This window comes from Manis pentadactyla, chromosome 1 (genome assembly GCF_030020395.1).
Source record: "Manis pentadactyla isolate mManPen7 chromosome 1, mManPen7.hap1, whole genome shotgun sequence".
NCBI classification, from domain to species: Eukaryota; Metazoa; Chordata; class Mammalia; order Pholidota; family Manidae; genus Manis; species Manis pentadactyla.
The window spans coordinates 235,462,949-235,484,785 of NC_080019.1; the positions used below are offsets into that span (position 1 = coordinate 235,462,949).

The 21,837-nt window shown below is 55.2% G+C and overlaps 1 protein-coding gene, 1 long non-coding RNA gene and 1 pseudogene across 7 annotated transcripts; 1 reads left to right on the forward strand and 2 right to left on the reverse strand.

Annotated features, from left to right (window-relative positions):
* The first annotated feature begins 934 nt into the window (after nt 1-934).
* Nucleotides 935-20,725, forward strand: TRAIP (TRAF interacting protein). 6 transcript variants are annotated; one of them, XM_057487482.1, is made up of 16 exons: nt 935-1,150; nt 5,694-5,751; nt 6,269-6,352; nt 8,319-8,358; nt 8,977-9,104; nt 10,314-10,408; nt 10,903-11,016; nt 11,712-11,799; nt 12,409-12,498; nt 12,911-12,999; nt 17,541-17,696; nt 19,405-19,453; nt 19,717-19,866; nt 19,949-19,999; nt 20,216-20,343; nt 20,475-20,725. In XM_057487482.1, the coding sequence occupies exons 1-15, from the start codon at nt 1,053-1,055 to the stop codon at nt 20,333-20,335; spliced, it is 1,410 nt and encodes a 469-aa protein (XP_057343465.1). In that variant the 5' UTR covers nt 935-1,052; the 3' UTR covers nt 20,336-20,343; nt 20,475-20,725. The 6 variants fall into 6 exon arrangements, with proteins under 6 accessions (XP_057343465.1, XP_057343472.1, XP_036734194.2 ...); XM_057487489.1 differs by having other exon boundaries at nt 20,538-20,725; XM_036878299.2 differs by having other exon boundaries at nt 20,216-20,529.
* Nucleotides 1,628-2,345, reverse strand: LOC118908341 (small nuclear ribonucleoprotein G-like; annotated as a pseudogene).
* LOC130679188 (uncharacterized) lies at nt 13,037-19,396 on the reverse strand. Its single transcript, XR_008992264.1, has 4 exons — nt 18,993-19,396; nt 18,621-18,687; nt 15,944-16,082; nt 13,037-15,450 (listed from the first exon to the last, which is right to left on the reverse strand). It is a non-coding gene; the product is annotated as an uncharacterized LOC130679188 (long non-coding RNA).
* Nucleotides 20,726-21,837: the final 1,112 nt, after the last annotated feature.

A 21,837-nucleotide genomic window follows, 5' to 3' on the forward strand; every position in this document is an offset into this window, starting at 1 on the left:
GGACCTCTGTTCTGGAAAGTCCTGTGGAACAGGAGCGCTTGTCTTGACTTCCAGCCACCCTAGCGAGAGACCTTGCCCGTGGCCAGCCTGGACTTCCCTGGGCTGGGGAGAGGATGCAGTGTGTTCTAGGCTGTGCTCCTTCCTGTGAATACCACCTTGCTTTCCGTGTAGGCCCAAGGGACTTCACCCTGGGTCGGCTTCAGGTGGGACACACTGGCCTTGTGCTGCGGGGCTCTGGCACGAGGTTTCCTCTGGGGAGAGGGGAGTAACACTGCTAAAAATAGCTAAGTGTGAAAACTCCTAGGAAGACTTGTTCCAGCCCTGCCTGGCCCAGGTGAACCCCCCCGAGGATGCTGCTCGCTCTCAGGGAGGACCCCAAAGATAACTTCTCTGACGTGGGAATAAAAAAAGGGTTTGTAGGTCACAAACATCCGGGCCTCCAAAATGGCAGCCCGACCCCAGTCCCAAGTGCTAACCGATCCTCCTGGGAGCTAAGAGCTAACGTCGAGGTCCTGGGCCTGCCGCCTCCGGGTCAGGGATCGGCACGCCCTGCCTGGATGAAGCCAGGGGAAGCCGAGGGTGCCCCGACGGGCTGGGACCCGCGTCCCTCTTTCCAGGACCGCTCCGAGCCCAGGGAGGAGAGGGTGGAGCGGGACCGGGGGCCGGACCATCGTTCCCTTCCCCTGCGGCCCCGGCCTCCCCGACTCTCATGGAGCGCTGATAAGGCTGCGCCGAGACAGCGGGGCTGAGGAGACCGCGCGCGCCACCCCAGCTCCGGCTCTGGAGCCGCGGCCGCCGGGCCCCACGCCTCGCAGCGCGCTCCGCCCCAGGATGCTCCGCGCCCCGGCGCTAAGCCCCGCCCCCAACAGGGCCCTCCAACCCGGACCCAAGCTTTACGCTCCGCCTCTACGCTCCTCGCGCCTCTTCCGGCCTGCTCCCGGAAGTCGCTCAGGGGAGCGAAATTTGAAGCGAAGGGCGACAGGAGTCTTCGCCCGGAAAGCCGGACAGGTTGCGGTTTCCTGGGCTACCTGGGCCCCTGGAGACCAGTCCTCATGCCTATCCGCGCGCTGTGCACCATCTGCTCCGACTTCTTCGACCACTCCCGCGACGTGGCCGCCATCCACTGCGGCCACACCTTCCACCTGCAGTGGTGAGTGGCCGCTGTGGGGGCTGCGGGGCCGCGGGGTCGGGCCTCGGTCCCCGGAGCCCGACAGCGGGTGGGTAAGCGCTAGACGGAGCCCCGGGAGGTTCCGATGCGGGCGGAGGCAGGTCAGGACAGCCGTCCCGGAGCAGGTGACAGCCGAGTCCGGGATGCAGGGTTGGTTCGGGGAAGGTGGAGAAGGGGCTTCCTTGGAGGCTTGCGAAGAGGTGTGACTTAGGGGCTTAGCCCGGGCGGAGGCGAGCTGCCCCCAAGTCAGCGAGCCCTCTCATCGCTTGGAGATGCAGACCTGGCACCCCATGTTGTTGTGTTTTGTCTGATGGTTTGGAGTGACTCTATCCAGAACCATCTCTGGCCAGACACCCTGATGTATTTATTCACCGACCCCGCAGATCCAAGTTCACATCGAAGGGCAGGAAGGTGTTCCCTGATCAGGCCGTCCTGCTGACCCTTTAGGACCGTTTGACCCTACATCTGGTGGGGAAAGATTCCCCCTAGCAGCGGTGGAGAGGCTGCCTCAGAGCTCCTCTTTTTATTGTAAAATTAAAATTAAGTAACAGAAAATGTATCATTTTAGCCTTTTTTTCTTTTCCTTTTTTAACTATATACTTTCTTATTGTAGTACAAAATATATATAGCAAATTTTACTGTTTTAACCTTTTTTTGACAATTACAAAAGTTTAACAAAAAAGTTCAATACGGAAATATAACACAGCCCAATTTTTTAGAAGTATCATTGATATTCAATCTTATGAAGGTTTCACATGAACAACATTGTGGTTTCAACATTCACCCATATTAAGTCCACCTCACCCCCACTGTAGTCACTGTCTATCAGTGTAAGAAGATGCTATAGAGTCATTACGTACGCAGCCCAATTTTTATATCATAGTAAAAGAAAACAGATTCTTTGGAGCGGGGATATGTGGAAGCAATTGCTTTCTCTTGTGAACACAGCCGTACTCTTTCCAGGGTCTCTAACATGATGATACCTACTTCCTCATACTACTACCATTCTTATAATCTGTGGTCCACTAGTTGCCATCCCCACACATTCATCTATCACAAGATTCATAAAGGGTTCAAATCCCTGTGATATTCCTTGGAAATGTCTGTCACCATTTAATTGCAATGATTTCTCGTCCATAAATTTTTTTTAACTCTGGAGTTTTTGCTTATGGTATTTACTCAGTGAGCTCAAAGATGCCTTCCATTTTAACCATTTTTAAGTGTACAATCCCATGGCATTAAGTACATTTACAATATTGTGTAACCATTACCACTATCTATTTCCAGAATTTTCCCATCATTTCAAACAGAAACACTGTACCCATTAAGCAATAACTATCCATTCCCCCTTCCCTACAGTCCCTGGAAACCTCTATTTTATCTTCTGTCTCCTTGAATTCTATTTTAGGTACCTCATCTAAGTGGAATTATACTATTTTTTGAATCTGGCTTATTTCACTAAGCATAATGTTTTCAAGGTTCATCCATGTAGCATATGTCAGAATTTTGTTACTTTTTGTGGCTAAATAATATTCAATTATATGGAAATACCACATTTTGTTTATCCCTTGACTTGTTACTAGAACTTGGGTTTCCATGTTTTGGCTACTGTGAATATGCTACTATGAATATTGGTGTCCAGGTGTCTGTTCAAGTCTCTGCTTTCGTTTCCTTTGGGTTAACTTCAGAGGTGAAATAGCTGGATCATATGGTAATTCTGTTAACTACTTGAGAACTTGTCTTACTGTTTTCTATATCAACTGCATCATTTTATGTCCCCACTAGCAATGCACAGGGTTCCAGTTTCTCCACATCCTTGCTGACACTTGTTATTTTGTTTTGTTTTGTTTTTTATAGTAGCCATCCTAACAGGTGTTTTCTTACTTAATGTGTATGTGTTTACAGCTTTCCATTTCTCTCTTAGCACTGTATTCCGTAAGTTTTGGTATGTTGTGTTTTCATTGCCTTTCATCTCCAGGTATTTTCAAATTTGTCTTGCAACTGCTTCTTTGACCCTCTGGTTCTTTAAGAGTGTATTGTTCAATTCCTGTATATTTGTGAATTTTCTATTTTTTTTCTGTCACTGCTTTTTAGTTTCATTACATTGTGGTCAGAAAAGATATTTTGTATGATTCCAATCTTTTCAAATTAATTAAGATTTGTTTTGTGGCCCAATATGTGGTCTATCCTGGAGAAAAATGGTTATTCTGTTATTTTTGGATGAAGTATATATCTGTTAGATCTGGTTGGTTTATAGTGTTGGTCCAGTCCTCTATTTCTTTATTGATCATCTGTCTGATAGTTCTATCCATTATTGAAAATGTGGGGTATTGAAATTTCCAAATTTTATTGTACAACTGTTTTTCCTCTAAGATCTATCCAATTTTCTTTCATGTATTTTTGGGCTCTGTTGTTAAGTGCATACATGTTTATAATTGTTATTTCTTCTTGTTGAAATAACCTTTTATCAATATATAAAGTCCTGTTTTGCCTCCTGTAACCGTTTTTGACTTAGAGTCTATTTTTTTTTACAATAATATAGCCACCTCAGCTCTCTTGTTACTATTTTTACTTATCCTGCTTGAGATTCATTAAGTTTCTTTAACTTGTGTAATGATATATTTAATTAGTTTTGGAAAATTAGAAGTCATTATCTCTTCATGTATTGCTTCTTCATTATCTCTTTTCTTTCTATATTAGTTTCTCTCTCTATGTATAATAAATTGCCACTGCTATAACAAATTACCACTAACTTGTGGCTTAAAACAACAAAGATTTATTTTCTTATAGTTCCAGAGTTCAGAAGTCCAAAATGAGTCTTATCGGGATAAAATCAGGATTGCAGGTGGGCCTGCGCCTTTCTTGGCTCGTGGTCCCTTTTCACATCTTCAAAGCCGGCAGTGTTATATCCTCAGATATCTCTGTGTGACTCTGACAGTCCAGCCTCTCCTAAGGACCCCTGTGATTACCTGGGACACCCCTCGATAGTCTCCCCATCTCAAGATCCTTAACCAAATCACATTTGCAAAATGACTCTTGTCGTCGAAGGTAGCATTCACAGGTTTCAGAAAATAGGATGTGGACTTACTGGGGACAGAGCATTATTCTACATATCTCTTTCCAGAACTCCTAATTGTTGTGTGCAAGACCTTCTCACAGTATCTTCTACATCTCTTATCATCTTTTGGATAGTTTTCCATCTTTTTCATTTTCAGTGTTTCCTCTGCCCTATCTTTCAGTTTACTAATTCTTCAACTGTGCCTAAGGTGCTATTAAATCGATCTATTGAATTCTTAATTCTGGCCATTTTAGCAGCTTTAAAATTCCTGCTTGGTTCTTATTAAGCTCTGCCATGTCACTTTTTATTTTCTAATCTTCTACTGATCTTCTCAGTCTTGATTTCTATTTCTTTAGTATAATGTGTTATGATTTGTGTCTGACAGGTCCCATATCTGAAGTCTTTGTGGATATGCTCTGCTTTGCACTTCTACTGCTTTTTTCATGTGACTGTTTCCTTTAAAAAAAACATACACCAAATTTGTTGAAATATAGTACTTAAGGTGCACATATAATTGTATGGCTTGCAGAATTTTCACAAACTGAACACACTGATGCAACCAGAATTTAGATCAGAAAGAAGACAGCGCTCTGAAATCCCCCCTGTGCCTTCTTCCCATGGATACTCACAGTCTTGATTTCCGGCAGCACAGATGAGTTCTGCCTACTTTTTACTTCCTGTAGATGGAATCATCTACAAGAATATACCTTTTTCTGCCTTCTCAGTGTTATGTTTGTGTGGTTCAGCTGCGACGTTGTTCTCCATTGCAGACCCATTCGTTCCCATTGCTGCTTAGACCTCTATGATCTACGCTATCAAAGGAGCTCTTTTATCAGACATATTTCTTATGGATTCCGCTGTGCATGGTTAGCTTCGGTTACAACTTGCACATAGTATTTGAAAAATTATTTGAGTATTGAAAAGATTGAGGCCTAAGATGCTGGTATTATCCTCCAGAAAGGACTCTGTTCTCCCTGGTCCTGAGAGGGAAGACTCTAGCAGTAGGAGGCTACTTTAATTGAAGTTTGAGGCTGGAGTTGCCTTGCATCACCCAGACAGCTGATGCAAAGCTGGGCTAGTTTGTGTTTGGTGCTACTTGCCTTTGCTTCTAGTTTACCCTTCCTTTTAGAGTGTAGCCCTTTGGAGTCCCTGCTTAAAGTGGGGGTGTTTGTTATTAGAATCCCCATTTCTGAGGGATCCTGGACTTTGACTTTGCTCCCCAGTCAAAGCCTAGAAGGTTGACAAAAGAGCCCTTGGGTAGGGAGGGTCAAATCAGCAGGCAAAAAGGGCCAGTGGGTCGGAGCACTTGTATCAGTCAGGCTCGTGGGCTCTGCTGTCATGCCTGTGGGGCTGCCCTGTGTGGGCCAGCAGTGGGCCGAGGGGGAGCAGGACAGCTAGGGTGGCTGCCTGGCCCCTTGTGTCCCTACCCAAGCCAGGGCTCAGCAGTATGTTTTTCTCTCATTCCAGCCTAATTCAGTGGTTTGAAACAGCACCAAGTCGGACCTGCCCACAGTGCCGAATCCAGGTGAGGGCAGGGATATAAACACCTCACCTGAAGACATCTTCTCCTCACCAGGGAGCAGGAATGAGGAAGAGCACTGAAGCTGAGCGAAGTCTGTGGCCTTCTTGGACTCTCATAGTTTGAGACTGGTCTACTCTTACCTGTGCTTTCGAGTGGTTTTGGGGGGCCTGCTTATGCCCAAGGGTAGCTGGCAGATGGGCTCATTTCTTGGGCCAGTCTTCTGGGTAGGTTTGGCCTCCTTCCCTGCCTTTCCCCATCTTCTCAGTGTCCTGCCCCTAGAGGTGGGTGTCTTCTGAGCAGTCACTACATGGGTCTCCCGTGATATGACTTCAGTAACTACCCAACTGGTGGCACCAGCTTGGGGTGCCAAAGGGTTGTAGAGGCCACACGACTTCAGGGGGCATGCTGTGAGAGGTCAGGCCTGTGGACTGGCCTGGCTGCTCGTTAACCTGAGGGTGCCCCTTCCTCCTTGCCCACCAGCCAGCTATGTAGTAACACTCTGTCTTGTTCTCCCATCCAGGTTGGCAGGAAGACCATTATCCACAAGCTCTTCTTTGACCTTGCCCAGGACGAGGAGAGTGTGTTAGATGCAGAATTCTTAAAGGTGCCAGAGTTTATCTCGTTGTCTTGGGCCCCAAGCCCTCTGAGCTCACTCTCTGCTCCCACGCAGGGAGGACATCTAGAATATGGAGGTGGAGTTCTGGGGGGGACACTGGTCGACACTGAGGCAGAGGACACGTGGTGATGAGACAGCACTGGAGAGACGCTGTTAGGGAGGGCAGAGCCCTCCCTCCCCTTGGGATTTCAGAGCGATTCTGACTGAAGGCCAGAGGCCTCTCCAAGAGCCTTCACCCAGGAGAGGAGCTATAGCCCTCCTTCCCAGCCCACTTTGCTGCTTGGACAGTTAGAGACAGATTAGAAAACTCTTCCAGTCCTCAGCCAGGGAAGACGCATGGACCCATTGTTCACAAACTTGGCTGCGCTCAAGACTTCCCAGGGAGCGTGGTGCGTCCCCAGGTGCCTGAGTCTTTCCTGAGGGTCCCCCTTCCTCCTCAGGAATGGAGGACGGAGGTCCTGAACCAAGATGTGCAGCCAGGGTAGAAATCCACACGCAGGGGAGATGGGTGGATTCCCTCCTACACTGCTACTGCTTCCCCACCACATCTAAGATTCTGCTTGCTTTGTGAACAAGGGGCATAAACCTCTAGAAGGGGTGGGATTGGGGTTTGCAAATGAACTGAGAGTTCATTTGCTGGGCATCTGTCAGACCAGGGCTCATGTAGCCCTGGCCCCAGTCTCCCTTGATGTCCTTGGAGCATCACTGCTTCAGAACAGGGAGCTTCTGTGCATTAAGCCAGCTTGTTCATCGCCATGGTAACCGTTCCCAGTTTTAAGCCACATCCTCCCTGTGATAAAGGCAACAAAGGCAGCTTCATTTCTTCCCAGCTTTCAAAGCCAGATCTGGGAGACAGGGAGGGAGCATCTTCAGTAATTTAGAGTGAGGGCTTGGAAGGCACCCTGCTTGAGTGTGGAAGGCGGCAGGGGCCTCAGGGCAGCATTGGGCTGGCTTCTGTTCTGGCACTCATGCATGCCCTTCTCTGCCCACCACCTCCGTCCTGGGGGTTCTCCCTACACTGACCAGCCCGGCCCCCGAAGGCTCCTGGCCCCAGAGCCATGGGGGGAGGTTACAAGGAGGGGCCTACCCACCCCTGGCGCTGGGCCTTACTACTGGTCACATGTGAGGTTCTGGGTCTCTCGTTGACCTGGGAGAGTAACTTGGAGGAGGACTTGCTGGTTCCCATCCAGCCCCCACCACAGACCTGCGGCCACGTGTTGCGGTTCTGCAGAGCCTGGTTTCCCTGCTTACGGAACAGGCGCTTCTCTTGCCCGCAGGGATGCTGAGTGCTCTGGACTCCTCAGTGGCTCTGTGGCAGTGGCTCTGGAACGTCTGCACAGGCTTCAGGAGATTCACTTGACTGTCACAACAGTCTGGTTAGAGCCCAGCGCATGTGGGGTTTCATCCAAGGCACACAGTAGTCCCGGCTCACTTGGCCTGTTGGGTTTTGGGGCTGCAAGATTTGTGGTTCTCAGAGCCAGCTTAGTTCTGGGAGACGGGTAGACTGTGGAGCAGGCGGGACCCAGGGTGGAGGGAAAGAGCAGTGGTCCAAGGTCCCCGACCACCCCAACTCTGTCCCCAGTGAGCAGAGCCAAGGCCCAGTGAGGGTGAGGTCCAGCGCAGGGCCAGGGGTGCAGAGTGAGCCACTGCCATGAGATGGCGCAGGCCCACCTCTACTTGTATTGCTCTTGTTCTGCCTTTTTCCGTGTCCTGGGGTCTTAACCTGAGATTATTTCCCTCCATCTTACCTACCTTTTAAAAAGGCACACAGGAGAAAATAGGGCTTACCTCTCCATTGTTAGCTTAGCTCGGTCGTGAGGTACAGCGGGAGCCCTGCTTCTTGGATCTACAGGCCTCACCGTCCCCTCGGGGGCTCCCTGCAAGCCTTGCGAGATGCCGGGTGGAGGCCGGCTCTGACGCCTTCCTGCTGCTCATTGTGCACATTGTTTTGCAGAACGAACTGGATAATACCAGAGCTCAGCTTTCCCAGAAAGGTGAGTTAGCAAGAGAGAAGGAGCCCTGGGAGGCACCAGACATGGGTGCTGGAGGGAGAGGCTGGGAGGAAGGCCCCCAGCTTTCTGGAGGAGCCAGGGGCTCTCCCTGATTTGTATGTCCAAGAGTCTTGCTAGCTCTTGTGATTGGCAGAAAAGGAGAGGAAAGGGCGGTGGCTAAGTCTGTCTACCCAGACCAAGTGAGCCTCTGCTCTTTTTCTGGGGTGTCTTGCCCAGGACCCAGGCTGGAAGGGGGCCACCTGATGGGACAGAACATCTGTAGGAGAGGATTGGGCCTCCGGGTTTGGCAGGAACCTGACTTGAGTTTCAGGATGATGAGTTACCTAGACCCACTGGGGTGGGGAGCAGTGACATTTTTGCTCCAGTAGATCCAGGCAACAGGAAGAGGGTCTCATCTCCTAAGTGAGGAGACTGTGGCTCAGCTTCCCTGGTTTGGCACATGCCAGAGAGAGAAGCAGGCCGCCCAACTTTCTGGCCTGAGACATGTTACTTGCCTGGCTCTGGGGTGGGGTGCTGGAGTCCAAGGGCCCAGATTCTTACACCAGTGGGTGGGCTGGGTGGACCTCTGCCCCGCCCTCCACCCTTCCACTCCTGCACCAGAGAGGGAGAAACGGGAGAGCCAGGCCATCATCGACTCTCTGCGGGACACACTGGAAGAGCGCAATGCCACTGTGGAGTCTCTGCAGAAGGCCTTGGACAAGGCTGAGATGCTGTGCTCCACCCTAAAGGTGGGTCCCGGGCCCTGTGGGCACAAGTGGGTGGGGAGCCCTGGTCCGGGCTTAGCCTCTGGTTCTGCATTGGTTGTTGGTACCTGGGTTTGCACACGTGTACACAGAACGCGGATCCCTTCCTGCTGAGGCCCCCCATACCGTGCCCCTCTGGACCATAAAGCAAGGGCCATACTGGCTGCACTGAGGAGTCTTGTACTAGGTAATTTGAAGACATGGGGCCTTCCCAGTGCTGCAGGGGCTGCTCAGCAAGGACCTTGGTAAGGCTGGGCTATGTTTCCAAAAGTGGTTTGTACTCCACTGGTGAAGCTAGGACTCCTGAAGCCTGAAGAGCCTTCGACTCGTGCTCTGGGCCTTGACTGGACTGCTCTCTGGAGCCACGTCAAGCAGCATCCCAGGGAGCGGCAGGCGGCCTTTGAAGTCGGCTGTGCTGAGCTGACCCGGCAGATCAAAGCCTGCAGAGCAAGCGGCTCTAGACCCAGATGAATTTTGTACCCGCCTGGGTTGGTGAGCCTCTTGCTCTCCAAGGGGCATGAGGCGGTGGATGTGAACTCAGCAATTGGTATTCTGGCCTCGTAGGCAGGATCAGTCCTTTCTGGATGACATTTGAAAGAGAAAGGGAGCCATCCTTGTGAACAGACAAGGCCTTGGGGTGCTCACTGTCTCCTTGGTGGCTGGGCTGGATCGCATGGCCTGGGCAGCAGGCAGGAAGGAGGGGCCAGCAGCTAGATGCCGAGCAAGCGTCTCTGGTGGCATCCTAGGTCATACACGGAGGGGTCTGGTGCCGAGGGCAGCCTCGCAGTAGCCTCTGGCTCAGCTCTCCTAACTTGGCAACTGTCCGTGGGTCTGGGTGGTGGATAGTGAGGCCTGGATTTGTGCTTGGGGCTGCTTCTGCTTCCTGCATGACATACACTGTGAGGCTCAGGCTGCAGTCACCAAGGGCCCGTGGGTGCTGGCAGGGCACGGTGCCCATGGTAAACATACCTCAGGGAAGCAAGCAGAGAGATAAGGATGCAGCTGGCTTAGGGCCTCCGGGCAGGCAAAGCATAAGCCAGAGGGGCCCAGGAGCCTTACCTTCTTGGGGTTGGGAACACACGGTTATTGGCAGTTTCAGAAGCATGCAGTTCTAGGGTAGCATCCTCCATGACTTTGGCTGTGGCCCTGGGGCCCTCCCAACAGCAGGTCTGTGTGGGTGGGTGTGCTCTTCAGAAGCAGATGAAGTACTTGGAGCAGCAGCAGGACGAGAGCAAACAGGCGCGGGAGGAGGCCCGCCGGCTCAGGGGCAAAATGAAGACCTTGGAGCGGTGAGCTTGCAGTTGGGGCCTGCCCTGCCCCTTGCTCCCGGGCCCCCATGGTGGCATGGATCTCAGGAGTGCTGCAGGGGGTCAGGTCACCTCTGTGGCTCAGCTCTCCGTAGACTGTGTTAGGGCTCAGGCCAGCTGGGGGTGACTGCTGCAGCCTCTGTGGGCCTCTTTGCTTTCCATGGGGACCCTTGCCACATTTCTCCTTGTCCTGTCACCTTTGGGCAGACAGCCTGGCAAATCATTTGCTCCTAAAGCTTCTCTCCGGAAATCCCTGACCTCTGTGGGACCTCTGGGCCCCTCTTCTTCCCCACAGCACCCCTGCGGCTGTGCCCAGCTCTGCTGGGGTGCCTTTCTCTGGGAAGACCTGCCTGCTCGTGCACCCTAGCAGCCCAGGCTGTCAACCATAGCAACGGCAGCAAAGGGAGGCAGAGCTGCCTGGGGTTTCTCCCCATCGGCCCTCAGGTTTTAAATGCTGTGGGTTGGTGTGTTTTCAGGATTGAGCTCCTGCTGCAGAGCCAGCGGCCCGAGGTGGAGGAGATGATCCGGGACATGGGTGTGGGGCAGTCAGCGGTGGAGCAGCTGGCTGTGTACTGTGTGTCCCTCAAGAAGTGTGTACTCTGGCCCCTCTGTCCGAGCCCGTGCACTCAGCCCCAGCCCCCGGGCCGTGCCTCTCCATCTGCCGCCTGCCTCTGGTAGAGCCCTGGAGCCTGCTGCCTCAGGCTGAACCCATCCCCACCTCTCCTGGTGTGGCCTGGAGCCAGCGTCTTAGCCTCTCTGCCCTCGGCTTCCTGAATGGGGACAGTAATAACTTGCTTCCCAGGGCTCCTGAGAGCATGAGTCACAAGTGCTACTTCTAAGGGGGTTGGCACAGCTCTCTGAGAGGGAAGCCCCTCGTGATATGTGGTGCATGAGCCTGTTCCCCATCAGCACTGTCACTGAGCCTGTCTGCTTGCATCAGAGAGCTCAGGTTCTCCACTCTCATGGCCATCAGGCTGCGGGAAGGGGCCACTTGGCGGACAGGCACAGAGGATCGCAGGTGCATGGGGGACCGTCCAGTCAGGCCTGGGCTTCCTGCACATCCTCTCAAATCTCCAGTGTCTGCAGGACGTGCAGGGAGCTGGGACTCCCCAGCAATCCTCGCACTGGCTGTAGGACCCCCCCACGCACATACCCTGTTGGGCTCAGGGGTCAGTGGGAAGGGGTGGGGGCTGAGGGGTGGGGCCGGGCCCGTGTGGTCAGTGCTGTGGCTCAGGCTGACCAGCAGGGTGTCTGTTCTGACGTCTCTTCCATAACCCCTTTGTAGAGAATATGAGAATCTCAAAGAGTCACGGAAGGCCTCGGGAGAGCTAGCCGACAAGCTGAAGAAGGACTTGTTTTCTTCCAGAAGCAAGGTAACTAACTAACTTCTGTGGGAGCGGAGCATGAGGGGGAGGAGGCGGCTGTCCTTGTGTCATGCTCAGTTATGTCTCCTGAGCAAGGCCATGGGGCCTAATGGTGCAGCTGACTCCATGGGGCTGTTGGTGACTCTCAAGAGACCGGTTGCTGGCCCTTGCTGGGCACTGGCTCTGGCTATGTGGCTCATCCACTTCAGGTGTCCCCCAGCACGTGCACACTTATTATGCTACCCTCTACTCTTCCTGGCTCCTGGGGACCTCTCCACTGGCCAGAAAGCACAGGTCCCACATGTGACAGCCCAAAGGCCTGTTTTTTTGTCCCAAGCCCAGAGTAGGAGGCACACGGAAGCTGATTCAGTCAGTAGAGCTGCTTTTATTTCTGGGCGTGGTGCATTATGGGTTGCAGGGTGTGGGAAGCAGACCTGGCTACTGGGCAGCTCCAGATGGACATTGCTAGACAAAGGCCCAGCCCCACAGAGCCAGGGCCTCCCCATGTCCCCAGACTCTCCTAGTATTGGGGCTCCAGTGGGCATGCACTGGGTAGCAGTGGTAGGGGTAGGGCCCATGGCCACCTGTGGCTCATGCTTTCTCTCCACTTCCTCACAGTTGCAGACAGCCTACTCTGAACTAGACCAGGTCAACCTGGAGCTGAGGTCGGCCCAGAAGGACTTACAGGCTGCTGACAAGGAAATCGTGGTGAGGGCACGTCTGGCCAGGCAGGGACAGGGAGTGGCTGTGTGCCTTCCAGCTGCTGGGCCAGGCCCACTCTGCCTGGCAGCTGGTGCGGGGGTCCTGGGCTGCCGTGTGCTCCTGGGCCGGGGAGTCAGGATGTACACCTTGGCCCTGGTCTGGGCCCCGGGCCTCCTCAGCAGAGGGGATAGCACTGAGGGCCTTCCCTCACAGTCTGACTGGTCCCTACATCCCGAGGGCTCCAGCAGAGACAGGTTTTGAGGCTGGGTGGGCCTGGCCCCCAGAGCTGATGCTGGCATTTGAGGCCCTGCGGTTCCCTGTGGGCTTGCCCTTCGTGTGTGCTGTTTATGCCCTTGGCCATCTCTCTGGACTTGATGCCTCTGCCTTTCTTTCACACACCTCTCTTTCCTTCCCCAAGAGCCTGAAAAGAAAGCTGACAGTGCTACAGGAAACCCTGAACCTGCCGCCAGTGGCCAGCGAGACTGTCAACCGCCTGGTTTTAGAGAGGTGCGTTGGCGCTGTGAGGTGGTGTAGGAGTGACAGGCCGGAGGGGCTCCCTGGTAAGGGTCCTCACTGCTCCTGGCCTTGGTGGGGTGGGTGGTCCACGTGGGCCGAGGTCGTGGACCTCCTACCCTGGGAACAAGCACAATTCAGCTGGATGGCACCTTGAGGGCAAGTTGTAGGCTCTGCCCAGGAGAGGCCGGGGCAGGCCCGAGAGGACCTGGGGTGGGCGCAGAAGGGGCAGGAGCATTGGCTGTCACTGGGCTTCCTGCTTACAGAACAGCTCACCGCACATACATCTGTCTGCCTGACAGACAAACACGGAACCATTCCAAAATCATCCCTCCGGCCCGGGAATGTGTGCAGCAGAGCTGCCAGCAGAGGGAGCCAAGAGGCTGAGGGAGCAGCCAGGCCTTCCTCCTCCTGAGTGGGTCCCAGAAGCTGGCCGGCTGAGGGCACCCCCTGAGGGCACCCCCTGGGCTGTCTCCTGCCCAGCTGGTGGCCCAAGCAAAAACGCACAACTTAGGCACCTAGCCTTTTATTTGAGCCACATTTTGATGTCCACTGGAAGATCATCATGCTCCCTCTTCCCCACAGCCGCCGGGTGCTGGGCCTACCCATCTAACCCCTATAGTGCCTCCTGACCCTTTGCATTGTAACCGCTTCCACGTGAGGCTTGTAAGCGTGCTTCTGCTCCTGTCTGCCCAGCATGACTGCCCCGGGCGTCATGGCACTCCTCCCTGACCAGACACCTCCTGGCCCCTTGGCGTGGGCCCGAGGCCGTCATAGGGCCAGGCCGTGGGCCGCCGTGGGCTGCAGGCTCCAGCGCGCCCTGCCTTTTCCCAGTTTGTGCCATGGTGTGCGTCAGCGCTCCCCACTGAGGGCTCAGCTGCCCTGCACAGCCTTGCCTGTGTCCCCAGCACAGCCAGGCTTGGCGGGCAGGTGGGGCAGCCCCGGTTTTCCAGGCTGATGGAACATGTGGGAGCGGTGTAGTGTGCTCCCCTGGATGGGGCCTACTTTCACCCCTTCATGTGGAGTCCCCTTGATTGCCCTTCTGTCTCCCCACCCAGCACCACCTGGTCCGGTTCAGTGACCATGGCAATGTGTGGCTGTTGAGCTCTTGAACTGTAGCCACTCCAATTTGATATGTGCTTGCTGGACGGAGGTGGCAGGACAGACAGGTAGGGGGCACACAGCACATGCGTGACAAGGGGTGCGGCTCAGGCTGCCGCCTTCTATGGCCTCTGTGGGCCAGGCCCCAGATGGTCCCCTCTGCAGCCATTGCCAGCCACCAAGCCCTTCACAGGGGACACCAGCCCTCCGTTTTCTGTGTCTATCCATTTGACTATGGGAATCTTATGTGAGTGGAATCAAATATTTGTCCTTTTGTTCTGGCTTTTCTCACTTAGCCCAGTGTCTTCCAGGTTCATCCATGCTGTAGTGTGTGTCAGAAGTTCCTTCCTCTCTAAGGATGAACCAGCAGTTGTGTTGTTTGCAAGCATTCTTTCTAGCTCTCTGAGTACATCCTTTACAAAATACACTATTCATTATTTTATGGTCTAGCATTTTGTCTCTTGGAATCAGTGTTTATAGATCATGGCCTTTCTCTTGGACTTCCTCCCATTCCTCGGGGTCTCTGTCTGCCTGTGACCCTCTGAGGAGTAATAGAAAGGCTGCCTGGGAACCCATCCTATGTGCACAGGATTTGGGGGAAGCGTGCAGCGAGCTGGCATCATGCTGAGCTTTACCTGAACCCAGGATGCAGAGGCTTTACTCTCGGGTCCCAAACTGGCAGCCCTGAGTCACCGTAGACAGTTTGCTCTCCTCCTGGGAAAGGCCCAGGGTGGCAGCGTAGGGGGTGGGGCCAAGCTTACGCCCCAGGCTCAGGCCTGTTCAGTGTGTCTGCACATCTGGGTTTTCCCGGGCCTGCCTTGTGCCCGCAGCCCTCTCCTGTGGGCTCTGGCAGTTGTGTGAGTCTCCTGTGCCTGGCCATGCTGTGTCCTAGAACTCGGGCAGTCCATGGGTACTGATGGAGGCTGCCCGTTCCATTTATTACAGTAGGGTCACCCTTCACTCCTGTCATTTGAGGGAGGCCTCAGGAGGCCTCTCACCCCCTTCAGGAGGACTCATGGATCCCAAGGGCCCCTGCCTCCAGGCTGAAGGGAGTTGGGGAGCTGTCGCTGAGAGTAGGCCTTTCAGGTGCCATGACCGCATGGAGGACACATCGCCGGGCCCTGTGCCTCGCAGGTGAGGGCTGTGCTCAGGCCTCAGTGCTGTTCTGAGCAGAGGGCTCTGGCTTCCTCTGCTCCTGACGCCTCTGGCAGGAAGCCTTGTGTGTCGGCCGTGGGTGAATGCCCCAGAGGCAACAGTACCACCCGGGAGGGCCCCAAGTCAGGACCTCTGCCCGTGAGGGAGGGGTGCTAGGCCTCTTCCTCCTCGGACAGACAGAAGAAAGCCCTTGGCAAGAAGAGAAACAGTTTGAGCTCCTAAAGGAAGCAGGATGTACTGGGAACAGTTTGAGGGGACAAGGGCTGTGTCCACAGGAGCCGGAGTAGGCGAGGGCTGAAGGAGGCCCTCCTAGAGCTCCTGAGCCTGGTGCTGGGTGTTACGATGGTCAGGAAGCACCGCTGGATGGGGTCTGGAAGGGTAGCAGGCGTCCCTGCTGAGAGCACCCTGCAGGGCAAATGGCTCCCCCAGCCAGGCCTGCCCACTTCTCCTCAGGGTATTGGACTCTCTGCGGTGGGTCCATGGTGGCAAAAAGGTTGGCGGGAGTGGTCCTGGATGCAGCTTTATGCTATGGATCCCAGAGGGGAAAGCAAAGCAGCCGGCAGGGAGCTGGTTTGAGGTGGGCTTGTGTGGCCTTTGTTTCCACTTGCAAGCACAGGAGGGGCAGAACTTCCCGGGGCCAGGCCGGGGAAAGGGGAGAGTGCCAGCTGCCCCCATTGCTTACCCGCCCAGTCAGGGCAAATAGTCCCCTTTCCTCTGATCTGCACAGCCCCGTGGGCTCCCAGGCAGAGACTGCTGCTCCTTCGTGCGTCCTCCTGGTCCTGTGTAGCAGGCTTGGGCCTTTGCGCACTGCTGCAAGGTTCCTAAGGACAGGAAGGAGGGTGCTCTGGGGGCCACCCCTGCCACTCCCCGAGTTCTCTGACCATAGGAGCTGGAGAGCCCCACCAGGCCTGCATGGGCCAGAAAAACCCCATTGTCTGCAATTTCCTAATAATGCCCTCTCCACATTGTGAGGCTTTGGAAAGTAGGACTTTTCACAGGCAGTCACTCTTGATGTGCGGAGTATGTCCTTCCAGCCTTTTCTCTATTTGGGGGGAGGGCAGTGCACCACATGTGATGGCACCATACAGAGTCACCTCCCAGAATTCCTGTGGTGAAATACATGTGGTGTGACAGTCACCAGCGTTCTTCCCTGCAGAGTTCAGTGGTGGGCAGCATGTCGACGGTGTTGTGCAGCCATCCCCACTGACCCTCCCCAGAACTCTCTCATCTTGGAAAACTGTCCCCACTTTCCTCCAGCCCCTGACAACCACCGTTATATGTTCTGTCTGATTTTCCACAGCAGGTGCACCGTTGTACATTCTGACCAAAAGGCACAAGGGTTCACCACATCTTCATTGTTATTTTCTGGGTTTTGTTTTGGTTTGGTTTTATAGTAGCCAACCTAATGGGTGTGAGGCAGTATTTCATGGTAATTCTGATTTACACTTCCCTAATGATTGGGGGTACTGACCCATCTTTTCCTGTGCTTGTTGGTCATTTGTAACTCTTCTCTGGAGAAGTGGCTACCACTCCTTTGCCCATTTGTGAATCAGGCTTTTTTCCATTATTGAGTTTTAGTTCTCTGTATGTTCTGGATTTTAATCCCATGTCAGAGATAGGATTGGCAAACATTTTATTCCATTCTGTGGATTGCCTTTTTTACTATGTTGGTAGTATCTTTTGATGTGCAAATTATTAAATTTTCATGAAGTCCAGTTTGTCTTTTTTTCTTTTGTTACATGTCATACAGAGTTGTTTGCTGCTTTTTAAATTTAACATATAGGCATTTTCCCATATTAACTTTCTTTCCAGAAACACTACTTTATCATATTCATTGATGTGATACGTTCATTGACATCATATGCAAGCTGTGAAATCGTCAACCTGCTAGGGGAGTCATTTTGACAGTTTCTAACACGGTGTTATTTACCATAAGTAGCACAGGAGGGGACACCCCCCTACATTAGCCTGTGGTCGCATCTCTGGCTCCTTGCCCTGCATTCTGAGAAATGAGGCTACGTGGTCAAAAGACATGAGCCTTTTGTTTGTACGTTTGGGTTTGTGTGGGTTTTGCTTGCTACCGTCCTGTGTCTCCTAGACTTTCACCTGGTCCCGTGACTGTGTGAATGACAAAGCCAAGTGCTTTTCTGTTGAGATCAGGGCTTCTTGCAACGGTAGCTCTGAGCTGGGCGTGGGCTCAGGCCCCTGGGGCTGAGCCGTGTCTGACGCCTGATGGGCTCTGCCACCGTGGTCCTGTAACCAGGCCGTTCTGCTTGCAGCCCAGCCCCTCTGGAGATGCTGAACCTGAAGCTTCGCCGGCCAGCCTTCAGTGACGATATTGACCTCAATGTCACCTTTGATGTGAACACGCCCCCAGCCCAGCCCTCCAGCAGCCAGCACGGCCACTCCAAGAAGCTCCGCCCAGAGGAGGCACCGTAAGTGGCCTGCAGGGGGCGCAGCTGAGAGCTCTGCCGGCCGCCCAGCTCGGCCACAGCGCCTCTTACACCCTCCCCCGAGTGCCCCCTCTGCAAGCCCTTCCCCTGCTGGTCTCGCTGATGTTGATATCCACCAGCACCCTTCCAGCAGAGGTGCTGGGGTGTGGGTCGGAGAGAAGCAGGAGGGGCAGGTCTGGGCTGATGGTGACATGGGTCGGGGTGGGCGGGGGGCTGCCAGTACCTTAAGGGCCTGCCCACCAGAGTCCTGAGGCAAGGCCTGTGACCCGTCTTCCCCTGCGTGTCTGTCAGGCTCGTTCTTGAGGCAGGACCATCCCCAGCAGGGATGCGCAGGGCCCCTGCCTAAGGGGGCAACCCGCAGGGCAGGCTGGAGGGGCTGTGTGAGGCCGCGGGGGGCAGGCGGGACCTGTGCGGCCGCAGGGGGAGTGGGAACGCCACGGCTGTCCCCGTGGCCGGGCCGGTCACGTGGAGCTCATCACGGGGGCAGAGCTGCTCACATATGTGGGGGGGGTGCTGCTCGGGTAAGGGGCGTAGGGCTGAGAAGCTTTCCTCATAATCAGAGACTCCAAACATGAGAAAGAGATTGAGCTGCCCCGCAGTGGAGGCAGCAGAGGCCAGGTAGGGGCAGCAGGGAAGGCCGCAGGGCTCTCCACCTTGCCCCAGCCTTGGGCGGAGGCACCCATGCAGTCCACGCAGGCCCGCAGCACTGGGGATAACCTAGGGTCTGTGGGCTGCAGCCAGGGGGCCTGTTGACTCCTGCTCATACCCTGGCTTCCTCGTGGTACCTCTTCAGCTAGAAAAGTTGAAAGTGGGCACCTGGGGCCTGCAGGCTGCCAGGCATTTGAGAGACATTTCTACCATCTTCAGGGCCTGCAGAGGCAATGAGGGAGAACAGCTTGGACCAACCTCCCCAGAGCCAGACTTGCAGCAAGTGGAGAGTTTCCCCATGGTCTTCATGTGGCCTCACCGCAGGCTGGGGGGGGCAGGAACAGAGAGGTCCAGAGTCAGCAGGCCCTAATCGTGCCCAGGCCCCTTGGCTTTGAGAAGCTGCAGAGTCAGCCTTAGGTCACCACCCTCCTACCCACCTGGGAAATACCAGGAGAGGGTATCCAGCTGCCAGGACCCCCAGGAGTTGGGTGGGGAGACTGTGCAGCTTGAAGCTGGCTGTGGGAGGGCAGGGCCAGGGGCCATGATCTGTCTGCCCTCGACGCTGTGGCATGGTTACCTAGGTGGCATGCAGCCCTGTGGGCTAAGCACTATCTGGGCCGTCTAACTCACCAAAGCGCTTGTGGAGACGTGGCCCTCTGGGCAACAGGGCTGGGGCTGAGGTCACTGGCTGCCTTCTGCCTGTGTCAGGGTGTGACTGGCTTCCATCCTGTGGGTGGTGAAGCGCTTGGGCTCTCCTGGCCCACACAGAGCCTAGGACGTGGTGAGGTGCCTGAGGGCCTGGGGCGCATTGAACTGGCCTGGCCCTGCTCGGAAGCCACAAGACTGGGATGTGGCCCACTTCCCTGCCTCTACCTGTCTGGCCACTGTGGCTGCCTCAGGAAGGAGCTCACCGAGGTGCCTGGCCCTGCACACAGCTGTGCCAGCGGCCATGCCGCAGGGAGGCTCCCGGGGCACAGGCTGAGCTGACTGGCCACCCTGGCGCGTCGCCCACCTGCCTCCTGTTTTCATGTCCCTCCTGCAGGTCTCCCATTCAGGATGCTCCCAGGAAGGCAGCCAAAGGCTCCAAGCAGGTAAGGCTTCCCGGGAGCTCTGGCTGCTGCCCCCAGCCCTTGCCAGGACTGATTGTGAAGCCAGACTTCTGAGAGACTTCCCAGAGCCCTCTCGCGTGATAGAGCCCGTGATAGAGGCACCTCAGGCCTCCCTTGGGAGCCTGCGCATTGTCCTTCTTACCCCCGATGAGGCGTCCAAGATCCTGGTCCCGGCCCGCAGCACTGTTGCCCGCTCCTTGGGTGCCGTCCGCTCATCAGGTCTGGCCCTGGGGTCTCCCCCGCAGGAGCCCCAGCTCTCGCTGGGCTGCCGGCTCCGTGTGGGAGAGCCAGGTGGCGAGCCGGCTGGCGCCTTCCCTCTCTTCATCCGGAACACCGTCCTCGGCCAGAAGCAGCCCAAGAGGGCCAGGGCAGAGCCCTATCGCAGCACAGATGTGGTGAGTGGGGCTCCCCACAAGTGGCAGGTGCCAGCCCTCGAGTGGGGCTGGGGGGCCCGCTCACCTCATCCTTCTGCTTTAGGTAAGGACAGGCTTTGATGGGCTCGGAGGCCGGACAAAATTCATCCAGCCTGTATCCTTGTTCTGTGGCATTGGGCTGAGCTGGTAGAGAGCTCGCACCATCCCTCACCTGTGCCCCCAGGCCCCAGCCTGCCGGGGGCTGCAGCCTCAGGTGTGCGCAGTCAGGTCTTGCTCCGTGTAGCAGGGCTGCCCGCCTGCCCGCAGGTCTCAGCCGTTCTGGCTGCATTCCAGTCCCTGCTGCGCGCCTCTTCCTTGACGGCTCCTTCAGGCTGACGTGACTGTGATCCGCCCACTGTCCGTCAAGCCCAAGGCCAAGGCTAAGCAGAGAGCGGGGGCGAAGTCTGTGCTGCCTCCCTCCCAGACCAAGCTGGACACCTTCCTGTGGTAGTGAAGACAGTGAGTCTGAGCCGTGGCCAGATGGGCGCCTCCACCTTGGGGCTGGCGTGGGCAGATAGGAGCTGGGGGTGAGGGTGAGCCCAGAGACCGCTGCTCCTGTCCTCACCTCACCCTGCTCGCCCCCGCGCCAGGGCCGCCTGCGGGGCTGGTGGGACCAGCTTGCTGTCCCTCCGGCAGTTTGCTCCTCGTTCCAGGCTTGCTGCAGCCACGACCAGACGGGTGGGCTGCCGGCCGGCCAGAACGGAGCCTTCCCTTGACTCTCCGGACCAGAGTGCTGGGGCTCTGCGGGCAGCTTCTGCCTCTTCTGCCTTGCTGCCGGGCATGGCCTGGGCCAAGCAGGGCAGGGAATGAGGGTGATGGGGGAAGATTTCTATGTAAAATAAAAACGAGACGCTTTTATTCCTGGCTCTGTAAGCTTGTGGCAACACTCTGGGAAGCCATTTGGTGTGGCTTCTTGAGTGGGACCCTCTCCTGGACTCAGGCCCTGCAGCCTCCCGGGGCCCAGGGAGACTGGCCAGAAGGGGCGCTGCAGCACTGTCCAGTCCAGCCGGCACAACCCCAGGCCCGTCGGCAGGAGAGCTGGGGTAAACTGAGGCCTCCCTCCCTGGGGAGTCACAGCAAGGACAGCAGATACCCAGGGGTCTCCTCCCCTGCCCCTCAGCTCTGCCAGCCCAGTCACTGGCCTTTGGGGGTCCACTTCACAAGCGCTGTCTCCTGAAGGGGTCCCTTTTTGACCCCCAGCTTGGGTGAGGCCACTGACTTTCCCCGTCACCACTGAGGGGGGCTCACCCGCATGTGCAGGGCCCAGCATGGGCCAGGGCCAGGGAGCCAAGTGGGCAGGCACCTCAGGCCGGGAGCCCAGCTGTCCTCCGGCAGCCCCGCCCTCAGGAGCAGGTGGCTCTTGGGGGTTACTGTCTGCATTCTGGGGTGCCTGGAGTTAAGGACATAGGGGCCACCTGGCAGCATCCATGCCCTAACCAGCTGAGTGGTAAGGCAGAGACCTAGTCGCTCTATACTCAGAGCTGTTAAAGGGACAAGGGCACTGGCCTCCCAGGGACAGGACCTCACACATTCTAGGTTAGGGACCCAGAGCAGCTTAGGGGTGTAAGTCAGACACAACAAACAAGTATCATTCAAGTCCCTTTACCCAAGGTATCTAGAATGGAGGTGATCATGGGCTGGTGTGAGGGGAAAATGAGTTACTGCTTAATGGGTACAGAGCTTTTGTTTGGGTGATTTTAAAGTTTTGCAAGTGGATAGTGATGATGGTTACTACAAAGAAAACCCCCAAATTATGACAGACCTAATATATAGAGCTGGAAGGAGCAATTGTAATCAACTACCTCAGAGCTCTGGACCTGATCAGATAAGGGAAATCCTGTGCTTAAACCAGCCACCACCCACATTCTTCCAGCCTCACCAGTTTAGGGGGGTTCCAGAAGCAGCCAATGGTGTTGGGGCAGGCAGTGGGGGCCTTGCCCTCCAGAGCGTGGG